This window comes from Crocodylus siamensis, chromosome 1, assembly GCF_052110815.1.
Source record: "Crocodylus siamensis isolate JL-2025a chromosome 1, ASM5211081v1, whole genome shotgun sequence".
Taxonomy (NCBI): Eukaryota; Metazoa; Chordata; order Crocodylia; family Crocodylidae; genus Crocodylus; species Crocodylus siamensis.
Genome location: NC_143395.1, coordinates 108,785,261 through 108,809,885, shown reverse-complemented (window position 1 = coordinate 108,809,885; position 24,625 = coordinate 108,785,261). Strand labels below are relative to the sequence as shown.

At 43.8% G+C, this 24,625-nt stretch overlaps 1 protein-coding gene across 7 annotated transcripts in view; it reads left to right on the top strand.

Annotated features, from left to right (window-relative positions):
* NHSL1 (NHS like 1) overlaps positions 1 to 24,625 on the top strand; it is a 284,707-nt gene that overhangs the window by 179,316 nt on the left and 80,766 nt on the right. Inside the window, exon 1 of one of the 7 annotated variants that reach the window (XM_090040351.1) lies at positions 22,628 to 22,719. The exons of the other annotated variants lie outside the window; for them this stretch is intronic. Within the exon in view, the coding sequence (XP_089896477.1) occupies positions 22,662 to 22,719 (58 nt within the window). The 5' untranslated portion in view covers positions 22,628 to 22,661. Of the gene's footprint in view, positions 1 to 22,627; positions 22,720 to 24,625 lie in introns of those variants that run through there. 7 annotated transcript variants of the gene reach the window in all.

Genomic DNA, 24,625 nt, shown 5'->3' with positions numbered 1-24,625 from the left:
TAGTCTAAGAATGAAATGTAATGTAGTGTGCAAGGTTTTTGCAGTATATTCATGTTGGTAGAAACTAATTTTTCTGTCTTGTCCGAAATGGGATTCAGCTGTCAGAAGGGGAAGCAATGCTATTTGTCATTACATTAAAAGTTACTCCTCTGAATTAAGGAAGTGCTGTCTTCACCTTTCTGTTCCTGAAAGGGGCACTGCTATTGAATTTTCAACCCTGGACATTTAGTGGGGAACTTACCTGTTTATGCATGGCACTTCTTGACAAAATGTATTCACAAATTGAGTAGGGTTAGAATGTTGTTGTAGCTGTGATAGTCCAGGAAATAAAATATCCGGACCATAACCAAAGTATTTGCCGTATCCCCGCCATCACTGTTTGCCATGATATATATTACCTTTCCCCATCGTGTCCATTATGATCCCTGGCACTCTGATTTCTCTCTTTCTTATTTGAAGGCCCAGCTTCTCCAAGTCGTTCCCATTCCCCACTCTCATTATGGTGATTTTTTTTTAATCTATTTAGTTTAGTCTCCATCACTTCTTCATACTCTCCATGGAAAGCCTATCTCTTAACTACTACATTCATATTATCCAGGCATTTTACCTCTTCCCCCTTCCAGTATCATTATTCTGCTTATAACCTTGTCTTTTCTTATTTGTGCTAATGGTTCCATGATGCACACAAATAGTGGTGACAGGGGGTACCCTTTTCTCACCCCTGTGTGGATTTTAAAAGGCCTGTTTAGATGCCCATTAATTTGGACTTGGCTCTTTGCTTCTCTATGCAGTAACCTTATCCAACGTATAAATTTCTCTGGTAACCCCATTTTTCCTAGCACTTTGAATATGTAATCATGATCCACTGTGTCTTATGCTTTTTCTAAATCTAGGTTTGCTATACTCTTTGTTTTCCTCTTCTGGATATGGATCTCTGATCACTTCAGAAACTCTTCTACCTGGTATGTGTATATTTGGTCTTCATGTATTATTTTCTGGAGGTTTTTCCTCCGCTGCAAAGCCAGTATCTTGGCCACTATCTTATAGTCTGTATTAAGGAGTGTAATTAGTCTCCAGTTTTTTAGGAGTTTCTTCTCCACTGTCTTAAAGAGTAACATCACAATGCCTCTTGTAAATCTTTCCACGCCTCTCCTATTTCCACCATTTCCTTGAAAACTTCTCTTATATCCCTCTCTGCCCAAGTCCAAATTTTCTCGTAAAATTCCAGAGGCAGTCTGTCTGCTCCTGGTGATTTCTGTCTTTTTCAAGATTTTTAAACACTCTTCTACTTCCTTTTAAGCTCATCTTTTCTTCCATCTTCCTTGCTTCTTTCTCCTCACCTTTTTCTTTAATCTCTTCCAGCAAAACCTTCATCTTCTTCCTGTCTATTTCCTTCTTCTGATATAGTTCTTCATAAAATCTTCTTGTTGCCTTTAACACCACCTCCTGCTTTTCTACCCAGGTATCATTTTCCACACTGCTTCTAGCTCTCCTTTCTTTTACCTCTCCTTTCACCATCTTCATTGTAGCCAAAAAGTATCAGGACCATTTTTTGTTTACTCCTACCCAGGATGCTTGTGCTAGAAATATTTTCTCTCTTGTCATCTTTTTAAAACAGCTTTCTAGTTCTTGCCTTGTTTCTCGTAGTTCTTCTAGTACCCATCTTCCTTCTGCAGTTGCCTTCAGCAGCTCCTGTATCCTTCTTTGCAGCTTTCTCAAGCCTTTCATTCTGTACCCGCAGTTCTTTGACCTTCTTTCCTGAAGAATTCTCCTGACTTCCTCTTCACCATCATCCACCATTCCCTGGTACTTCTGTGTTCTCCACCCCTCACACTGTCTTGTGTATGCTTGACATAAAGCCTCATCTTGTAGCAGTCCACATTTAACTTCCATAGTTCCTTCCCTCTCATGGGGCTCTTAACAAGACTCAGTTCCACCTTCAGCATGGGGTGATCACTAAGTGTTACAATTACAGTTTCTTTCTTTCTTGTCTCTGTTTTGATACAAACACAAAGTCGGTTATTGATTGTTTCTTTCTACTGGGGTCAGTTCTAGTGAAAACTTTCTCCCCTGCCCTCATCTTTTAGTGCATTTCTTTTATTGTATTTGCTAACAACCTGGTTAAACCATCTAAAGTTCTGTCGTCTCCTTCCCCTATTCTGTCACCCACTTCTGTTTATACAGTTTGAAGTCCCCCACTGTTATCTGCAGTCTTCCTCCGACCATGTACACTATTAGCTTTCTAATCAAAGCCTTCCTCCCCTCCTGCTCTGGAGGTGTATATATACACTGAAAACTTCTAATTCTACTAATGTTATCTTTTGCTGCAATCTGCCACTGGCGACGTCTTCCACCTGCTTTGCTTTTATTTCTGGATTTTAGAATAGCATTGCCACTCTAGCTGCATTGTCCCTGACCACCAGAATGGTCCCCATCTCCACCATTTCTCAAAACTCTTTCCCTTGGTATCCCACATCCTTGTAGGAAGATTATATCTGCCCTTACTTGGTTTAACATTGGTTCAATCTGTTTCCATCTTCTCCTTGTTAGTATGCTCTTAACATTAATAGATATTATTATCAGTGCCATTGTGATTGTTTTAAAAAGGCATTGCCAGTCCCTAAGGCCAGTGCTGTTGCTTACGATGGTTGACTCCCCACTCCCTCTCACAACTGCCAGTCACTTTTGCAAGCTGCATTTGCACTCAAAAAGGCTTCAGTTTTCTTGCCTTCCCACCACTTCCCATGTACAGCTTGCCACTCGAGGCTGGAGCCCAGCAGAGTAAATGGTGGGAAGCTAGCTATTCTCTGCCTCTCACCCTGACTTGTTTACCTCATATTTGGGTTTCTTTTTCCTGATTTTCTTCCCTTGCATTTTCTTTCTTTTCCTTCCCTAACTGGGCTCTTTTGTATGTTCCACCTCTGTTTCTTCTGCTTGTTTGATTTCTTCTTTCTCCCCTGGCCCCACCTCCATGTCTGGACTCTCTCCTGCACCCCCTCCCTTTCTTCTCCTGTTTCTTTTTGACACCTGTGGAATAGGTGTCCCTCTTCTCCCCCCCCCCCCACAGTTGGTGCATTTTAGGGACATCTGGCACTCTGCAGTTCTGTTCCCCTACCCTTCACATCTGTAACACAACATGAGGGGACACTGTGCTAATAGTTGCCCGTCCTTGCTGTATTGCTTCGGTGGCCCGATTTTATATTATAAAACCCTGGTGGGGCCCCAGTTGGATCACAGGTGGGAGGTGCTGCACCTCACCTGGGCTCCACTCATTTCCTCTCAACACAACTCATGCCCTCCATTACCCTGTCCAAATATCATACATGTCCCACACCTTCTCTACACAGTATTCTTTGCATGTGCTGTTCCATCCACCTTTCTGTCTTCTGCTTCTAAATAATCTATATGCATTCTTACTATAATTGGGGACCTACTTATTTTGCTTTTTCATGGATTTCACAGAAATTGCAAATTCAGGCATTGTCTGCAAAATGTAAAAAATAAAAAAAACAAAACAAAATTACAACAACAACAACCCCTACTAAAAATAAAATGCTGGCACCCCAGTGGGAGTTATCAGTCCTCATGGCCTCTATGGCTTGGCCTTGCAGCCCTTCATGGGGAAGGGCCGGGGGAGCGCTGGTGCAAAGAGGAACAACCAGGATGGTGTCTGCCTCACCCTACTCCTTAGCACTGATTGTCTGAGAGCATCACGTGGCCCTGTCTCTGCCAATCAGCAGCAATGGATGGGACCACACAACAGAGAGCCTTCTCAGCTAATCAATGGCAAAGGACAGGACCACCAGGAAAAGCCTGCAAAATCAACTAGCTCCACACGCTGTGAGTGGACCATGTAAATAAACCCCTTCACTCACTAAGATTTAAGTAACTCCCTAACTATAATGACTTATTCCCTTTACTTTTTCCCTGTTACAAACTTTATCCTCCTTAATTTTTCTCCCTCATATTCCTCGGCATGTTTCTTCCAAAAGATTTCATACCTTTCAATGTTCCAGTAAATAAACTCAAGTCTTTCTGTTTTGGAAAACAGTCAGGCTGGTGAAATGTCCCACCTGCACCTCTAGTATCTCAAACAGTACTTTTTCTATGAACTCATATCTGTTCATCATCGATCCCATCTGCATCCCATCACTGCTTTAATCTGCAGAGTCGGATTCTCCCTGACATCTCTCAGTGCATCTGCATCTTCCTTGGCTTCCCAAAGTGCTGCTTCCAGTGGGCCAGCATTCCCTAATGCCCTGCCACTTTCTGCCTCTTGTCCAATGTACCTTCTCCTGCTGTTCCCACTCCATCTCATTCTCTTCTGCTCCTGTCTTCCCTCTGGCCTTGTTCTTCTCCCTGTCACCTTCTTTGTCACTGCCACCATCATTGCTATTTCTGCTGTTGCTCCCATCTTCTTCCTCATCTTTCTTCTCTACTTCTTCACCTTTATCCACTTCCCATCTGTCTCTAGACTTTTTTTCTGCTCTTCGTTTCTTTTTCCACCTCCTGGTTACTTGCTACCACTGCCATTGTTTTAAACTTTGAGTTTTCATATTCCACTCTGGTGCTCCATCATTTTCTATCTCTGCCCTTAAGGCATTGATCGGACTTTTTCATCTGATCACTTGAACTTAGTCAGAGAGACTGAGAAGATGGAAATGGGACCCTACCACAGATTTTATTTTTTTTAATTTCATGTATCTGGCCAAATTAGCCAAATCCATTCCAAATTCCATCAACTGAGCAGAGCTCGGTCATTCAAACACCAGCCCACCGTTGGCACCGACCTAATAAAGAGACACTTGGAGGGGCTGGATGTGTTTAAATCAGCAGGACCAGATTAGCTCCACCCAAGGATGCTGAAAGAATTGGCGAGTGTCATAGCAGAGTCACTGGCACAACTGTTTGAGCACTTATGGTGCTCAAGCGAGGTCCCTGAGGACTGGAAAAGGCTAATGTGGTTCTTATTTTCAAGAGGAAGGAAGATCCAAGTAACTGTAGACCAGTTAGTCTCACCTGTATCCTTCGGAAAACCCTTGAAAAAATTATCAAGGATCACGTTTGTAGTGGTCCAGCAGGTAATATAATGCTGAAGGGCAGCCAGCACAGATTCATAGCAGATAGATCCTGCCTAACTAATTTTGTTTCTTTCTATGACCAGGTCCTAAAAGTTTAGATGCAGGTGTTGAGGTAAATGTCATCTACCTGGACTTTCAGAAAGCCTTCAACAGTTTCCCATCCTATTCTTATAAGCAAATTGAGTGACTGTGCTATAGACGATTACACAATGCTGTGGGTAGCAAATTGGCTTAAGGGTCATACCCAGAGAGTGGTGGTATATGGGTCAGTATCAACCTCAAAAAATGTGAGCAGTGGGGTCCCCTGAGGCTCAGTCTTTGGGCCAGTGCTATTCAATATCTTCATCAGTGACCTGGATGAGAGTGTGGAAAGCACTCTGTTCAAGTTTGCAGATGACACCAAACTGTGGAGCAAAGCAAACGAACTGATGGGAAGAAACTGAATCCAAGCAGACCTGGACAGGTTAGAGAAGTGGGCAGAGAACAGTAGGATGCAGTTCAACAAGGACAAGTACAAAGTGCTGCACCTAGGGAGAGGGAATCACCAGCACACCTATAGTCTGGGGGGGATGACCTTCTCAGCAGCACAGTGGCTGAAAGAGATCTCGGAGTTGTTGTCAGCTCCAAGATGAATATGAGTTGTCAGTGTGACGAAGCAGTTAGCAGAGCACTTTGTCATGCATTAGTAGGTGTATCACAAACAGGTCCAGGGAGGTGATGCTTCCCCCTCTATGCAGCACTGATCAGGCTGCAGCTAGAGTACTGCATCCAATTCTGGGCACCACAGTTCAAGAAGGATGTGGACAACCTTGAGAGGGTCCAGAGGAGGGCCACTTGTATGGTTAGAGGCCTGCAGGGAAGGCCTTATGAGAAAAGGCTGAAGGACCTGGACCACTTCAGCCTCCTCAAGAGAAAGCTAAGGGGGGAATCTTGTGGCAGTATACAAATTCATTGGAGGGGCAGCAGGAAATAGGAGATGCTCTGCTTACCAGACCACCCCTTGGAATAACCAGAAACAACGGCCACAAGGTAATGGAGAGTAGGTTTAGGTTGGACATTAGAAAGAGCTGCTTCATGGTTAGGGTTGCCAGAATCTGGAACAGGCTTCCAGAGGAAGTACTGCTCTCCCCTATCTTGGGGGTCTTCAAGAGGAGATTGGACAAGCACCTGGCATGTGACCCCAGCACTTTTTCCTGCCACTGGCAGGGGGTTAGATTAGATGATCCTCTGAGGTCCCTTCCAACCCTCACATCTATGAATCTATGGCACTACCACAAAGATAGGTGAATTCAGCCCATCTGAATAAGATATATGGTAGTGCCCATTGATCTCAGTCCTCCTCAGCACTGACTCGTTTTCAGGTCATAGTGAGCCACTATGTTAAGTGCATTTAGACTTCTTCTTCACTCCCACAGCTGCACTATGCTTTTCTTTCCCATTTCCAATGATTCCTGTTTGTTCATCAGCCTTACATGTCTGGCAAACATCACAAAATGGGGCCCCAAAAAGTTTACCTGAAATCCCTCCGTCACTCCCTCACTCAGACCATTATATTTAATTAATATGGCCCTGTCTTCCATGAGCTGGAACCAGCCCAGGTTGCCCTGTGCCTCATCTGCATATAAAATTTTGAAGGATCCCAGGACTTCTTACAAGAATACCCAGTTCTGGTAATGAGTGTGGGGGGGGCTAGACAGAACATGGATCCTTGGTGGGTGGGTATCCAGAGTATACACGCATACTGAGCAGTGCTGAGTTCTGGGGTCACAGTGGGACTGCTGGGACTCTGACTGCTGGGACCAGCCCAGTGAACTATATGGTAAGTCATGAGTCTTTTGTCTTTAGATTTAATATCATGCATAGTGTGTACTATATATAATTACCTATGAAAGTCCTGCTTAAAACTTGCAGCAGTTTCAAAAAAAAGTAAAACGGATCAATTCTGGGTGATCTAGGTCTATGGGTAGCCATAGTAATTTACCTATATTCAAATTACTATAGGCACATTTATTTCAAAGTTAGTGTTTTCAAATTTGCCCCTCACTTCCATGTACTCAGGGAAATTAGGACCTGACAGTAATGGGGAAAGGAAGGGATAACAGGGGGCAGAGGGCAAAGGGGCGATCTTCCCCCCCACCATTTATTTTCCCTGCTGTAGCAGTGGGAAGGGGACAAATTCACGGCAAACCTCCAATCATTTGATTCTGTACCTGGAAAATTGTAACAAATTTATAAATTTTCCATTTCTTATATTTGGAGTCATCTTATATTCAAGTAAATATGGTAGTTACTTTTTGTAAGCTTTATAAGGTTGTAACTTTTTTGGTTGTTAGAGTGTATTTACATGACAATTTCTTGTCAAGTTAAAATAAATAAAAGCTTCAGTTGATTAACCGTTCAGTGAAAAAAAATTGCTAGCACTAGTAGCTGCATTGTACCCAACATTGTTTTTCAAAATACTTAATAAAATTGATGTACCTTTATTATTGCCTACATGAGGAAAGAAATGCAGTTTTTTTTAAATTTTCCCTCACAGAGTGCATCTTCAGAGTAAAACAGTTGAGGTTTTATTGATTTTAAATTTTCCTAGGGGTGGAAGCTTCATTTGCACTATTGATTTGTTGTTGTTTTTTTCTTTTACACTTTAATTGAACATTTTTTCTGAGGGTCAAAACCTTCCCATAAGTCTGTTTTCATCCGTTTTTATATGCCCTGATGACCAAAATATTTATTCTTTAAATGTTTTTTTAATACTTTTGTGACTTTGCTCTTCTACTTTATATACTTACTTATTTAATGGATTTATATGTTGCCTCCCTCTCTGCTCCTCTCCCCTCCCCACCCCCAATCCCCTGCTCAGGATGGCTAACAATAAAAGACAAAACTAATTTAGAAAAATAGATAAAATAAATAGATAAAATATTAAGCTAGCATATGACAAAAGAAACTTCCCAAAGCTTCTTAACTCTGCTTGCCAAATGCCTCTGAGTGAAAAGCTCTTACATCCTTTTCAGAAGATGTCAAGGCTCAGGCTGTGGTGAACCACCAGTGGAGTGGGGTTATAGAACTGCGGAATTACTACTGGGAATGACCTCCCATATGTTTTCAACAAATGAACTTGGCAAGCAGATGGTACTTGGCAGGAGGATGCTCTTGGCTGACATTAGGGATCAAGAAGGAGCATAAAGGAGAAAACGATCTCCAGGCCATTTAGGGCCTTTATAAGTCAAAAACCTCTTGAATTGGAAACCAGTACAAATCTGGCACAGTGGCATAATGTGGCCTGATGACCCACCCCTCTCAGAAGACAAGCTGCCACATTTTGCAGCAGCTGCAGCTTCTGGATGGTCATCAAGAGCAGCCTATGTAGAGTGTATTACAGTAGCCCCTAGCTTACAAAAGAATGCATGATGATGGCCAGGTCTGAATCCGGGGAGGAGGGACTTGTATCTTTCTCACCAGATGGAGTTGGTGAAACACATTCCTAAATAGAGGTGTACCGATACATCAGTCCAATATCGGATCAGTACCCATATAAAGAAAACTGGCTGTATTGGCTATTGGGCCAATAATTTGGCTGATAAATGCCCATGCTGCATGCAGCCTCTGCACAGCACTCAGGCAGCGAGGAGCAGAGCCAGCTGTGTTGAGAGCTGCCTCCAGCTGGCTAGTCCTGTGTGGTGAAAGAAGGGGCATGGGGGGGAGTGGTGATTGCAGCTGTGGGGAAGGGGAGGCAGCTCCTGCCTCTGCTTGTACCCCAGGAGGGCATGGGGGTGGGGCATGTGCCCCCCTGGATCTGCTCGGGATGGTGCAGGCTGTAGCCAGGGCCATGCAGGGTTCTTGGTGGGGGCTGGGCTTGGACCAGGCACTGGCTGCCGCCCCAAAAATCTCTATCAGTGCATCCCTATTTCTAACCACCATCATAACCTGAAAATTTAGATTTAGCAAAACATCCACTCCTAACTAGTATCTATTCATTGCTTTGAATAATTTGAGTACAATCTCAAATTTTCTAATAATTATTATTGGTAGGTAACAGTCTTATGCGGCACATAAATAACATAAATAACTGAGACTAAAATGTGTACTACTGTATATATTGGAACTTGGAATGGATAAAACACTAATTCTGAAACTATCTAAAGATGCCAAGTCTCCTGTGACATTCTTACTAGTAACTCAAGAAAATAAGAGATGGAAGTATGAGAAACTTGTGTCATCATACTCAATGAAGTTGTAAATGGCTTGATGTCTCTTTGGCAGGAGTATTGAGTTGGGGCTCTCCAGGGATCTGTCCTGGGTCCAATATCTTTATTAATAATTAGAAAGATGGGGTTGAGTGCACATAGGTGTTGCTGACCTGACTTTCAGAGATTGAGTGTGTGTGGTTCCAGCTATTTCAGTGTGTACCTTAGCTACACTCGCCCACTCTGCAGGATTTTTAATATCTTTCAGTGATTATAAGACGTCTGTAACTCAGCACTGAAGTGCTTGATAATACCATGGAGTTTTCAAACACAAATAGCAGATTCGTAGGTATTAAATTATTTCTAAAGCCAAATGGCATTCTTGATAGCTTCAAGTTTACACTTCCGCTGTATGAAAGGTTTTCCAGCAGACATTAGTTTGAGAAGCCAAAAGTGGCAAAGGAAATGGGTTTCAGTTAAATGCATCTTACTCAAATTGTATTATTTGACTAAAGAAATTGTTTTATACAACAGCTGATGACAGTTGAATGCACAAGCCATCCGTAGTTTCGTAGTATGTAGGGTCGGAAGGGACCTGAGCAGATCATCAAGTCCGACTTCCTGCCGTGGCAGGAAAGAGTACTGGGGTCAAACGACCCCAGCAAGATGTTCCTCTAGTCTCCTCTTAAAGACCCCCAGGGTAAGAGCCAGCACCACTTCTCTTGGAAGTTGGTTCCAGATCTTAGCCACCCTGACTGTGAAGTAGCGCCTTCTGATATCTAGCCTGAATCTACCCTCTGCCAGCTTGTGACCATTATTCCTAGTCGCTCCTGGTAGTGCTCGGGGGAACAGGGACTCCCCCAATGCCTGCTGGTCCCCTCTGACTAGTTTGTCACAGGCCACTAGATCCCCCCTCAGCCTTCTCTTCTAGAGGCTGAGCAGGTTCAGGTCCCGCAGCCTCTCCTCATAGGACCTGCCCTGCTGCCCCCTCATCATGCAAGTGGCCTCCTCTGGACCCTCTCCATGTTGACCACATCCCTCCTAAAGTGCAGCGCCCAGAACTGGATGCAGTACTCCAACTGTGGCCCGACCAGTGCTGCATAGAGGGGGAGGATCACCTCCTTGCACCTGCTTGAGATGCATCTGGATGCATGACAAGGTACGGTTGGCCTTCCTAACTGCATCCCCACACTGTCAGCCCATGTTCATCTTGGCATCAATGATGACTCCAAGATCCTTTTCTGCCTCTGTACTGACGAGAAGGAAGTTCCCCAGCCTGTAGGTATGGTGGTGGTTCTTCCTCCCCAGGTGCATCACCTTGCACTTGTCAGTGTTGAATCCCATCCTATTCTGGTCCACCCACCCCTGTCACCTGTCTAGGTCCGATTGCAGCCTATTCCTCCCTTCTAGCATGCCCACATCCCCCCACATCTTAGTGTCATCAGCAAATTTGAACAGGGTGCTTTTTACCTCCTTATCCAAGTCACTGATAAAGATGTCGAACAGTGCGGGCCTGAGCACTGAGCCCTGTGGAACCCCACTGCCCACATCCCTCCAAGTCAAAAATGACCCGTCCACTACCACTCTCTGGGTGTGGCCCTCCAGCCAGTTGGCAACCCATTTGACTGTGTAGATGTCGACACCACAATCCCCCGGTTTCTTAATGAGAACAGGGTGAGAGACAGTGTCGAAGGCCTTCCTAAAGTCCAGGAAGACTATGTCCACTACTATCCCTGCGTCTAAGGATTTGGTGACCTGGTTGTAGAAGGTCACCAGGTTGGTCTGACAGGACCTGCCTCTAATGAACCCGTGTTGGTTGCCCCTAAGCATAATCTCCTCTGCTAGCCCCTTGTGGACATGTGCCAGAATAATTCTCTCAAAAAGCTTACCCAGGATCGAGGTAAGACTAACTGGCCTATAGTTTCCTGGGTCCTCCTTCCTCCCATTTTTGAAGGTGGGAACCACATTGGCCCTCTTCCAGTCCTGTGGCACCACACCAGAGCACCACGAGTACTCGTAAAGCCATGCCAGGAGTCCCACAATGACCTCAGGTAATTCCCTCAGTATCCTAGGGTGGAGACCATCTGGACCAGCTGATTTGAATACATCCAGTCCTTCCAGAAATTCCTTAACTAGTTCCTCACTAATCCTTGGCCTAGGTGCACCTCCCCTGGGGCCTGAGTGAGGCCTAGTGCGGGGGGGCTGATCCCATCCCTGCTCAGGAAAATGGAGGCAAAGAAGTCGTTAAATAGGTTAGCTTTGTCTTCTGGTGTGACGACCAAATTTCCTAGTGTGTCTTGCAGGGGCTCCACGTTTCCCGGTACCTTCTTTTTGCCCCCTGTGTATTTAAAAACGGACTTCTTGTCCTTGATCCGGGAAGCTAGTCCCAGTTCCATTTCCGCCTTGGCCCTCCTGACTGCCCCCCCGCATCCCCGAGCAACCACAGTATAATCCTCCTTGAGTGTACACCTCCCTTTTAGCTAGGAGATGCTTCTGGATGCTTTTGCGCCCTCCTGCTCCCTTTGATCCGTGTTGGGATTGCCTCCCTTTTGGGCTTGGAGGATTGTCTCCTTAAGGAGCGACCACTCTTCTTAAACACTTGGCTCCCCTCCCCTCTGGGACCTCAGTGCTTTCCTGACTATTCTCCTTAGCTCATTGAAGTCCACCCTCCTGAAATCTAGGGCTGCTGCCTTGCTGTAGGCCTTTGCCACCTTGCGCTGGATGGTGAATTCCTACAGGTGATGATCGCTGTCATCCAGGTGGTCAAGCACCTGCAGCCCCCTCATCAGGTCCTGCATTCTGGCTAGCAACCTACGTGAGCGGTCAGACCTCATTGACTGCTTTTCCCAGCAGATGTCTGGAAAGTTCAGGTCACCCATGATGACCGTGTCCTTTAACCTAACTACCTCCATGAGCTGACTTAAGAATTCCTGGTCTAGCTCTTCCCCTTGGTTGGTGGTCTGTAGTAGACCCCCACCATTAAATCTCTTTCCCCTCGACTGCCTTGTATTCTAACCCAAAGCATTCGGAGTGCCCCTTCTCTGATTCTTTGCTAATTGATGAGGATCTCCTTAATGTAGAGCACCACGTCCCCTGCCTTTCTTTTCTGTCCTGTCCCTCCTGTACAGCCTATAGCCCTTGATATTCACTGCCCAGTCATGTGTTGGGTCCCATCACGTTTCAGTGAGCCCCACTATGTTTGGGTCGGTGTCAGCTAGCAGGAGGGTAAGTTCCTCTTGCTTGTTTCCCATCCACAATGAAAGTGTTAGATTTCCTTTGAGAGGACAGGCAGTGCAGTAGTAAAAGCTACCTCTGTAGAACACTTATTTAAAAAAATTAATAAAGCATAACCCTTGCTGTGTTTAGCATTGGCAGGGAAGGCAATGTTAAAAGGGGAATATGATATAGATGAATGGGCATGTTATAGTCCTGACAACTGGAGTTGGGTTATTACTATGGAATTTCTTATTGTTTATACAAAAATTGTAGGTTTGTAGTTTTCACTGTCACATTTAAAATCTTGGAAATGTGAATCTGAAAGTTTTGAACACCATAAGCTTCTACAACTTTCAAAGGGAACGTGTTCCACTGCCCTGGCTTTTCTGACAGTTAAAGCTGATGCAGGAAGTTTTTTTCCTGAGATTTACTACAGTTTAAATGCATTGCCTTGTGTTCCTGTCCTCTGTGGCAAAGGAGAACAGTTGTTCTCCCTCTTCTTTATGGAAGCTTTTCAAATATTTGAAGACTGCTGTCATGTCCCATCCCACCCTCTTAATCTACTTTTCTCCAAACTAAATATACATAGTTCTTTCAATCTATTTTGGTATGGACTGCATTTCAACCCCTTTGTGATTTTCGTCACTTGCCTTGGGATCCTCTCCGGTTTCTCTACATCCTTTTTCAGATGTGGAGCACAGACTCCATATAATACTGTAGTGGAGGCCTAACAACATCAAATAGAATGGTAATATTGCCTACCATGTACTGTCTACAATGCCCATGTTAATGCAGCCCCAAATTGCATTTGCTTGTTTCAGGACTGCATCACATTGCTGATTAATATTGAACCTGTCATTCATGGCCGCAAGATCCTTCTTGTGCAGAGGTGGGCAATTATTTCAGGCAGAGGCCCTCTTACCGAGTTTTGGCAAGCCATTGAGGGCCACATGACAGGCAGCCAGGGGCAGATAAATATTAATTTTCTAAATTTTTTTAGGGGCCCTGCAGGCCAGATAGAGTAGCCTGGTGGGGCTGCATTTTTCCCACCCCTGTTCTTGTGCATGTATTTCTTCTTTCCTACGTGTAGCTTCATATTTGTCTTTGCTGAATTGTTTTTTCATCATTGGCAGTCCGTCAATATGAGGATGCCGTCTTCCAATAACTAGGGGAGTCATTGGTGAGTCCAGAGATAAACGAGGAGGCCAATTTTAGATCTGCCTGCTTGACTGCAGACATGACCAATAGTTCCAGGAAGGAGGAATAGATCTTAGTGATGTCGTGTTACAGCCCTTTTCCCTTCTGTTTCCCTTTTGTTATCTACAGCCCAATTCTCCAGCCTCATAGTCCCTTATGATTTGTTTATGGTTATTCCTGGATATATCATGGATGTCCATATGGCCAGGCAAGAATGGGTGGTGGTCTGATGGATAGATGGGGTTTGGTAAAATTTCTGCAGTGTCCATAATTTAGGCTCCAGGCATGCAACCCATCTGGGATTCCGTGTCTGGGAAATAAATGAGTGCCTTCCCCTCCCCCGAAACTCTCCTTTCAGGAGGAACTCTACAATCTCCTCCATCCTCCTCCTCGTATATATTTAACATATCATTTGTAGACTGCAAAATACTTAGCAGAAGTAGAGAAGTGACATAAGCCTCATTTTTACAGAAGGTGTTTTAGAACTTGGAGAATTAAATGATTCAAAATAAGCTAAGGCAATGAACAGAGTCACTGGAGAAGTGGGGAAAAATACTTCGGTCAGCAACTCGCTACACCCAGAACATCCATTTATCCCATCTATGGAGATACATGTCCAAATGAACAGCATGAGGAGGGGACATGGGAAGTTCCCTAAACTCTTTCTCTGACCTTTATATAAGTAAAACAAGCAGGGAATGCATCTCTGTTGGAACACCCATGGCTAGAATGCAGACTGGGATTAGTTTAAAATGGTTGTGGAGTATTGCTGTAAAGCCACAGATACACAGCTGCCACATCTAAACTTGTGAAGTGAATGAGGAGGCAATGTGGGAATACAGTTTGGAAACTATTTTTTAAAGGACATTTCCTGAGGACAAGGAAAACAAATTTCTGCTCACTGCGGTTGCCTTACCTTAGTTGTGGGAATAGCCAAAGAAAAAATATTGCAGTTATGATCTTATATTTTAAGATGAAGAATTAAGCAGTCACACACGGCTAAATGTTTTCTGCTGTCCTGTATGCAGGCAGAAGGCAGGGTAGTGTAGCATCTTAATGACTGACTTGTTCAGGGGGGCGTGAGCTTTCACAGGTTACAGACTACTACTATAGCTAATGCTATTCATAGCAGCTGACAAAGTAGGTTGTAGCCTACTTGAATGTGTTAGGTTATGAAGTGCCACCCTGCCCAACTTCTGACTAACATGGCTAACTACCACTCTGATATAATATAATTTGAATGGAGATATTCCAAACAACAAACTGCTATTTTAATTGCCTGCGGATCTGCTAAAAAGCCCATCTCTCTCTGTAGTGACTTTTTTGCATGATAAAGCTAGAGAATCTGAGGAAAGATTTTTAAACTGTCGAAAGGATAAATTAGCTTTATTGTGTTGTGTTGTTCCTCAATAGGATCATCAGATCAATCAAAGTCTCTTTCTTTTCTATCCTCTCTAGCTAAGGTTGCGCTGCTGCTTCTCATCTTCCTTGTTTTTTACCCTCCCCCTTTTATTCCTCTCCCACAGCCTCCTTCCCAGTCTGAAGCCCTTAATCCTCAATGAGTATGAATAAATGAGGGAGCTGTTCTGGTTCTCTTTAGAGCAATACCTGCTTCGTAATTGCCTGTGTGTAGACAGACTCCATGCATGGCTCCCCTGTGGGTTCAGTGGGGCATGGGGCTCTCTTTCTTTTACAGATGCTTTTGGATAAAATACCATCCCCCCTCATCCTCCTGATCCAAGGTTTAATGAATTATAATATGTTAGTAATTGGTGAAGTATCATGCTTCATGAAGAGTGAGATTGCCTTGAAAGAAGCCATTGTGATTGACTCGAGTTCAAGACAGGAGGGCAGCTGAATGTATTGCCACTTGGGAGTGCCTTTGTGGAGGGAACTTACTTTTGTTCTGGGAGCGGGGGGGAGAAGGGAATGTCATGAGACAGCCAGACATGATTGGGTCTAAAAGAAAAAGACCCTTACAATTATAAATATATGCTTGCTGGTTGCAGTGGAATCATTTTTGGGTCCACCTCAACAATATAGGTTGGAAGGGGACTGAAATAAACGGTGCACCCTTAAATGCTATTTGCCACAATATTTATATCCTTAGTTTCTCATAAAAGACTTTTTTAACTGGAAGCAGGTAGTATAGTAATGCCTCTATTATGTGAAATGCTAAATATCCTTTGAAGTCAATGGAAATAGAAAAAATGTTACATCTTAGAAAAAGTTCATTGCACTGTGAATGGTTGTATTCTAAAAGTTCACTTCCCGGTTTCTCTCACCTTCAAGATCAGAGCCTGCTTGCTCATATGTGCTAAGACAGCATTCTGGATTAACTTGGAAATCATTTCCTTGCACAGCAGCAGCTGTTTCTAGACACTGACAAGGAGATGACTTGGAGAGCAATTCTAAATACTTAACTTCCTTTAACATGCTTACTTCTTCACATGCAAACCTCTTCATATTGTATTGGTCATATCATCTGCAAGAGTGTCACGGATAAGTTGTTCTGAAATCATGTCTCGCATGACTTTTGAGCAAAAACATTTCTCTGAATTCTCATGAATATGTATCTTTCCTCCATTATTTTGCTTAGTCTTCTTCGCTTTCTGAATGGAGGCACATAGTAACAGTTTTCATGATGGGGCTCCCCATTCAGTCATGCATTTGTACTCTCTTTCAAAAGTTATTTGGAGCACTGATGCATCTTTATTTCTCTTGATCAATTAATGTGACTAACCCTTATTGTTTAGCTTTTTACATAGACCTCAGAACAGGGTGGGCCACCTGGGCCATAGCCCAATCAACTGTTAGCACATTAATTTAGCTAGCTATGCAGTTAAAAAAAAATAGCTATACGGTTTTAACTGGAATGACAATTGTGCATTTGTGGATTATATAAATTAAAGTGCTAACAGTTTGTCAAGCCATGGCCTGGGTGGCCCACCCCGTTCTGCAGCCTATGACTCTTTATATTCTGAGCCTATGGTGCCTCTGTTAGCAATTTGATATCTCAGTCACTGAATTGACTTTATGGTACATGATAATGAACATTAGGCTCTTACCTTCAAGAGAATAAATGGTAACATTCAATTAAGTAGGAAAAGGGCTGGATTCTTTATTTTCTGAGTTCTGCTTAACACAGTAGTGTTAGTGAAGCATAATGTTCAGTAAAGTTGGAGTATACGATCCATTCAGCAGTTCTTCATAGTGCCGTTTTTGATCTGTTTTTGATATTTGGGTTTTAGAACCTCAGTAGCTTTTCAGGAGGTCAGTATCATTGGTGCAGAATTTCATAAATAAGGAAGGAAATGCTGGTTAAATGAAGCAATACTGTGTAGGTGGCCTGCTATGAATATTTCTTAGGAAAGGGTATATTTCCAGACTGTCAAAGGCACCAACCTCTCTTGTAGCTGTGAATGTCAAGGGACAGCTGTCCCAGATGGTTGCCATGAAACAGGTCAGCTATAAAGGTAACACTAAAGAGGGAAGGGGAAAAAAGGGTGGTTGCTGCAATGGTCACTAGGGATCCAGGTTTTCCATTTTTCCCATGGAAAGGAGAAAAACCCAGGAAACTACAGGTTTCCCCTAGCAGGCTGGCAGAGTTCCAGCCTGCAAGGGACTGCTTGGGGCTGGGGGGAGTGGCAGGATGGTGATCAGAGGTAGGGGGCCATGTACATGTGTGTGCACACACGTGCACATGGCTGGCTCTGCAGCTAGGCATTGTGGGGCAGAGCAGCTCCCGCAGCTTGGGGGAGCGTAGGCTGTGTGGGGGGTAGACCATAGCTTACAGGTGGGGAGGCATGGGAGAGCATGTGCCCCCCATATGTCTGTACCCACTATGGGGCATGGGTCTGCAGCTTGGCTAGACTGTCACCAGGCAGGAGCTGCCTCTGCAGCCCAGTGGATGGGACCCAGCGCAAGAGGGCAGAGCAGGGCAAGGAGGCTCAGTGCTGTTATTAGGTTCACTGTGCCACCATGGGTGCCAAGATGATGCACCCTCTGCACCCCCAACAGCAGTTGGGGGTGGGGGAAGGGAGAGGCACAATTTCCAGTTGTCATTGCTGGAGCACTTCACCTTGGTGGCCATGGTGGCACCATGGGACTGGTGGTGGTAGCAGCACAGTGTTATGTTCCTCTGCTGCTGCTGGGTGGGCAGGGGGCACCTCACCTTGGTGGCCATTGTGGCACAGCATTCCCTCTAGGGCTGTGCAAAGCTTTGGTTGCTGATTCGCTTCGGAGGAGATTCAACCCAATTCAACGGCCGAATCTCTGAATCCAAACTGAATTGGGAGACCAATTAAGAGATCTGAATTGATTCAAAGCCTCCGAATTGATAAGTTAAAGTGCCCCTGCTGCCATTTTGAAGTGCAGGATGCTGAATACATGAGGTGCTGTAGGTGCTTTTAATTAGAGCGGCTCTAATTAATGCGCACCCCCCAACACGCACACCTTTGGAGCACGTGTAAAGGCGCTGCATTTTATTATAATGGTTGAGGCACTGGTAGGCTTCCAAAGGGCCAGGGGTCTGTGGGTTTGGAGTGAGGGGTACTGGCAGGGTTGGAGGCTTGGGAACAATAGGTAATGGCATTGGCAGAGCACAGGCATATCAGGGCTGCTCAGCACCACAAAGCAGTGTGGAGGAACAACTGCAGCTGGACTTGCATCCTGGTGGGCGAAGGAAGCAGGGGAGCTCTGATTTTCCATGGTAAAAAACCCAAAATCAAATGCCAAAATGTACAGGTATTTAGAATTTATTTTATTATAGTGATTGAGGCACAGGTAGGCTTCTAAATTGCTTTAAAATGGTAAATATATCAATAAAACATTGTTCAATTGACACCTATATATATAATGGCATTTCATTTTAATCATGGAAAGGTATAGATTTTGGGGGTTTTATCAGAGAATTTTGTATTTTTTTTTGGCAGAGAAAACCAAGGTCCCTGATGATCACCCACTTAGCAGTCTTCTTCCTAAGCATGTCCCAAAATATAAACTAAAATGCTGCTGTTGCAACGTTATTGCAATACTATACTAGGGCAGAGTTATTTACTTGGCCATAGTGCATGTGTAGACGATGATTGGGGCTGGCTGGGGCACAAGGGTGCTACAGTGTTGCGGGGGGCCCAGCCAGCCCCTCCACAGCACATTGTGGCAGGCTGACCTTCTGGCCCCCTTGCCAGCTGGGGCTGTGCTGCTCCAGCTCAATGTGCTGAAGTCATGGGTGCAGATGTAAATGCTGCACTCTGGAACAATAAATCCAGCACAAACTGAGCCAGAGTTTATTGCATCGTGCTAATTTTGCATGTGGATGTGCTCTGTGTCTCTTACTTCCTTCTAAGTGTTTTAGAGTCTAAGCTCTTGGGACTGAAAGGTGGAAGGGCCCACCAAACCTGCTTGTTTGTCTGGCTATGTTTCTATGACTTGCATGCATGCACATATCTATGCAGGCCTGCATATCTTTGTAGCTGGATGCATATGCTCAGTCTATACACACAAACTTTTACATGTCCATAATCCAGGAGTAATAGAATCATAAACCTTGCATAAGTGCTGAGCACTGCCATTTATGTGCACAAAGTGTAATGGAATGATGCCCTAAATGACTTGGTCTAGGGTCACGCATGAAGCCTATAACAAAGCAGGACATTGGACCAGGGTCTCAAAATGCCAGATTAGCAGCCTTAGTGATTGGAGACCAACCGACCTCTTCATGGAGGGGGAAGTAAATGGCCTTCTCCATTCCAGAGTGCCACGAGCTCCTCAGTCTAAGTATTTGGTGTTGGAATTTGATTGACTATGTCAGCAATTCAGCTAAAATTCCTTCATTAAATCTGAAGGCCAAGTGAAGTCATACAGTTACCAGAAATACTTACAACTGAGGTAGCAAGGGAGACTCTAACCATGCCATGCCGGCTGGCTGCAGCACTAGCTTACACTAGCAAAAAAACCCCTCTCGTTTAATTTTATCTGTCTAGATTTCTCATTACGTCATCCTGTTGTGAGTTCCAAAAACTGATCAGATCTAGCCTGCAACTTGCACACATACCTATCCTGTTATTCCCAATACACAAAACCTCTTCTTACTTCCTTTGTCTGTTCTTAGTGAGTTTCACCTACCTTTCCTCTTACATTAGCAAATCTATGGTTCTTCACACTTCATCCTGACATTAACATCTTGACTAGAGGTGCACCAATATATTAGTCTGATATTGGGTCAGCACCGATTATATTAAAAAAATTGACTGTATGAGAAATCGGCTTGATGTAGCTGATAATTTGGCCAATTAAATGCCCATGCATACGCACAGCCACAGCACAGCATGTAGGCAGCAAGAAGCACAGCTGGCAGCTTGGAGAGCTGCATGCAGCTGGTAAGTCTGTTGTGGTGAAAGGGAGGGGAGAGGAAAGAGGCGTGGGGGGCGCAGATCAACATCCCCCGCAGTGAGGAAGGGAGTGGGGCTAGGCAGGTGATGCCCGGGCGGGGCGGGTGCAGGATGGAGCTGCAGCTCTTCCAGGGGGTAAGGGGGTGGCTCCTGCTGTTTCACGCACCCCAGGAGGGCACGGTATGGAAGATGCCCCTGGATCTGTGTGGGGGGTCAGGGTGGGCTGCAGCTGTGGGCTGGGGTTGGCCTTGATCTGCCCCCCAGTCTGCCTTCCTTTGCCTCTCCCCTTCCACCAAAACAGACTTACCAGCTGCACGCAGCTGTATCGGAAATCAAATTAGTATCAGCCAATATGCCTCCCCCCTTAAAAATTAGCTATCGCTATTGGCCCCCAAAATCTCTATCGGTGCATCCCTAATCTTAACTATCTCTCTGTGTTTGTCTGTCTGCCTTTTTGTTTTTTTTCTCAAACAATGGATCCCTGGAAGCTTTTCATGCTTACATCTGATATAAAACATTCCATCACCTAATGCATAGCCATAGTGCACTGTACATTTCAGAATTCCTTTCATTTGGTTGCTCTGAAGACCTCTGTCTGTGGATGGATGGACCCAGAGCAGGTTTACTGCTGCATTTCTGGGTTTGGGCATGTGGCAACCAATAGGCGTGGTGTGTTTGGGGCCCATCATTCCTGGGATAGTTTGAGAACACAACCTCCTACTCACAGAGCTACACAAAGGAAAATTGAAAGGTTTGGGAGCCATGCCCTTCTTTAGTATCTATCAATGGATTGAGATCAACCAGTGGGATAGGGAGGAGGGTAGGAAATATGTTTCCCCCCTTTCAGCCAAACAGCACAGCTTCTTGCCAGTCTGGTACGTGCTCTTCTTGAAGGGCTGCCTGTATACTGATCCAGACAGAATGCTTCCTGCACCCACTCCTGCTGTAGTGATCCCTTCTCCAATGGTACTTGTGGAATCAAATACACTTGCAACTTGTACAATGCTTTTGGATTGTTCAGGCTGAAAGATGATGTATATGTATACAACATTTTTTGGTACACTTTATCTCCCCTTCTGCATACTTGCTACTCTTGGGCAAACCTGTGAAGCTGGGAACTGATGTTTTTTTCAAGTGCACCTGCTTGTACATGCTGTACTGGAAGGGTTGTAACCTGTAACAGCTTTCAGGGCAGACTAAGACCCCTGCTGCTGGTATTTCTTTCCCCAAAGAAAAATCCTTTCATTGTTAACCCAAAGCAGTTGCCTAGCCTTGCTTTGTAAGGGAGGACTTGCTTTTTGAGTTTTAGTATTGTGTGCGGGGCATGCCCTGCTGAGCACATTGATGGAGTACTTAGCATTTTTCTTCTAACTTTTATAAAATTGTAAGTTGTTTTTAAGCAGGAAAACATAATATACCTATAATTGGAAGTGTTCAAAGCCATAGGAGGAAGCAGCATTTCAAAAAACCTTCCTTTTGTTCAAGTTCAGTTCATGTTGAATTACGGTTTCTGTATAGGACCAAAATGATTTAATTCATTTACTTTTAATTCATTTTCTTATTTTACTTTTTCATGTAGTTTCCAAGTTGACACTAATCAGAACAAATCGGCTTGTGATCATAGTGAGATTCAACGTGTAAGATTACTAGAGGGGTCTGATTACTGTCAGTTCCTGAAAATTATTTTGAAAGCAAAGGAATGCAAAGGAGGAAAAAAAGCTTCATTTTGTGGACAATTAAAATGCAGCTCTTGGGTCATTAATAAAGTGAGAGCAAAAGTATAACAAAAAAAAAGCGGGGGGGGAGATGGGGAAAGGAGGGCATCCTAATTTGCACAAAAATACCATGCTCCTTTACAGCTCCATGGAGATTCTATTGTGGAGCTTTGCTGCTCATAAATGTTTCCTATGGTAAAGGAGAGAGGGAGGGACTGGGGGCGTGTTTGGAAAACAATAGTTGAAAGCCTCACTGTCCCAGCCAGTTCAGATTCCATGCACACACAGTTAGACTGGAAGATACAAAGGATGGACATGAAAATATCCACATCTCTCTCTGCTACACTGTAAAGAGTTTAGAAGATCCTTGTTTGCACAGTGTAAAAGGAAATTACCTACAACTGTCACTGCAGCAGACTAAACTTGGAGAGGCAGAGGGGGGTGTGGAACTGTTGACCTGCAGGAGAGATTGCTGAATGAATGAGCACTAAGGCAAAAAGCCTCATCTTGGCTCCATGCAAATGTGAACAGCGAATGGCTCTCTTTTTTCTTTCTTCACATGTTGTAACTGGCTATTTTCAGCTCCCGGTATTACATTTCAGAAAGTGGTTTTCAGGTTTGAGGTTGGTTAATGGTTTCCAACTGCCAAGACAATAAGAGCAGACTCCATTTGCGCAAAGGAGGAGAGTGGGCAGAAAAGGGAGGGGTGCGTGAAGAGACAAAGTTAGTGGGGTTTGTGGAGTTTTAGCAGGTACAGCCTGAAAACCACACACCTGCTTCTTGCTCCCGATTTTTTTTTTTTTTTTTTTTTTCCCCCCCTTCTTTTTCTTGTATGGGATATAAACTCCAGGATTGCAGATAAGCACGTCGGAAATGGTGGTGTTCATCAATACAAAACTTAAATCTTTAATTAAACTTTTCAAGAGGAAGAGTAAGTAATTGTGCATATGCGCTTTCTTTAAGGAAAGTGATGGAATTTCAGTAGACAAATGTATTCAGTTAAATGATGCTTTATGGATTATTGCCTCTTAATCAATATGTCTATTTCTTTCTCCTATGCAGCAATGCTTCATAATGTGCAGAAACTGTTATGAAAGATAGTATTACTGAGTGTGTGCTTCTTTGTGAGTATGTGTGTGTGTGTGTGTGTGTGTGTGTGTGTGTGTGTGTGTGTGCATGCGTGCACGTGTGGATTTCTCTGTTATCCTTTTGTCTCTGAATGGCTCTGAAGAAGCCAAACTTTTGCTTATAATATTAAACTCCTTGGTACCGAGATTGAAAGCCTTGTGTCCCTTGCAGGTATCATAGCATGCAAAAGTGTTAATGTAATGTCTTCTGGTTGCCCCTGCTGTGCAGCTGCTGAACATGTATAATAGACTCAACTTTTATGCAGAAACCTTGTTCTGGACTGAACAGTGCTCACTGTGAATTTCAAAGCTTTTATACTTAATTGCAGCTTCCATGTAGTTGCAGACTTTTTTCTTTTAATTTTGTGATTTTTTTTTTTTATTTAATCTATTACAACTGAAATAGTTTGACACGACAGCTTATACATAGAGCATCTTTGTTGTTTAATTATACTTTAGATGAGCAGTAAACTTCTCTTGGTATGGCAGAAATACAGCTGGACAATAATATGGCTGCTATCCTTCTGTCAGAGTGTCTCTTCTATAACCTTTCTGTAAGGAGGATGCATTAGGAAGAGTTTTCTTCTTCAGCAAGTCAGTGAATAATTGGTTTTCTAAAAGACAAGGATAGTATTTGCTGTGATCAGGTAGTTAGTGATCTGTCTGTTCATTATCATGTGAATTTGACCTCCAATTAACATGGACAGGGAATGCAGTCCTATGTTGTTATACAAAAAACTAGAACTCTTGGTTCCAAAATGATACCTTTTATTAGACCAGCTGGAAAATGGCAAGAACATTGTCCTTTTCTGCAAGCTTTCAGGATCAAAGTCCCTTCGTCAGGCTCTGGGAAAAGTGTAGATGGTACAAGATGGTAAAAAGTCCCCATAGGTAGGAAATAAACTTCATTTTTGCACAGAGGGAGCTGAAGATGGAAGTGTGTCCCTCTGGGTCCATGAGTGTGTTTGTGAGCTGCATTGAGTAGCTCTTTTATGTGTTGATCAGGTAGAATTCCTTCCCTGGAGGTGTCAGATAGCAGGCAGGGAGGCAAAAAAACTTCCTTGTTTTTCTGCAGTGAAGTTTAAAATCCAAAATCGTTCTATGTTGTTGGCATTCTCTGTCTTGCTGCATGAAGTGCATTTGTTCCCAGCCAGTGCAATGCAAATAGGTAGAAGTGAGGAGGAGCCTTGTGGCCAAAGCAATCTTAAGGGCAAATTAAGAATCTAACCAAAATGTTATGAAAAATATCTTTGAAGTATCTGACAGAAAACCAAAGAAACAGGGAAACTCAACTAAGAGCCTCCACAATCTAGCCCTTTTTAAACTCATGTCTTGTAATACCTAGGAGTGTTTAGATACTGAAGCTTAATCTGGGTTCCTTTTATTTTTAATGAATACAATTCATTTTCCAATCAAAATCCTTTTTCCAGAGTTTGTGATGAGGGATCAGTCACTTCTCAGATGTGTGGATGCTCTCCCCTTCCTGCTGGGCTTCGCTGTGTATGTCTTCTCTGGTGCCATACACAGCACATCATTTTTTATTCTTGATACTAGAACACTAGGTCCTATGCTGTGTGCATTGAAGTAGGTGCTGTGCAATCCCTAAACAATGCCCAACTGCCAGCAATGAAAGGTAATGAATACTCCAAAAAGTGGAGGACAGCAATGCAGCCAATATGATTTTGTTGAGCCAGCATGACAGGTGCTTGG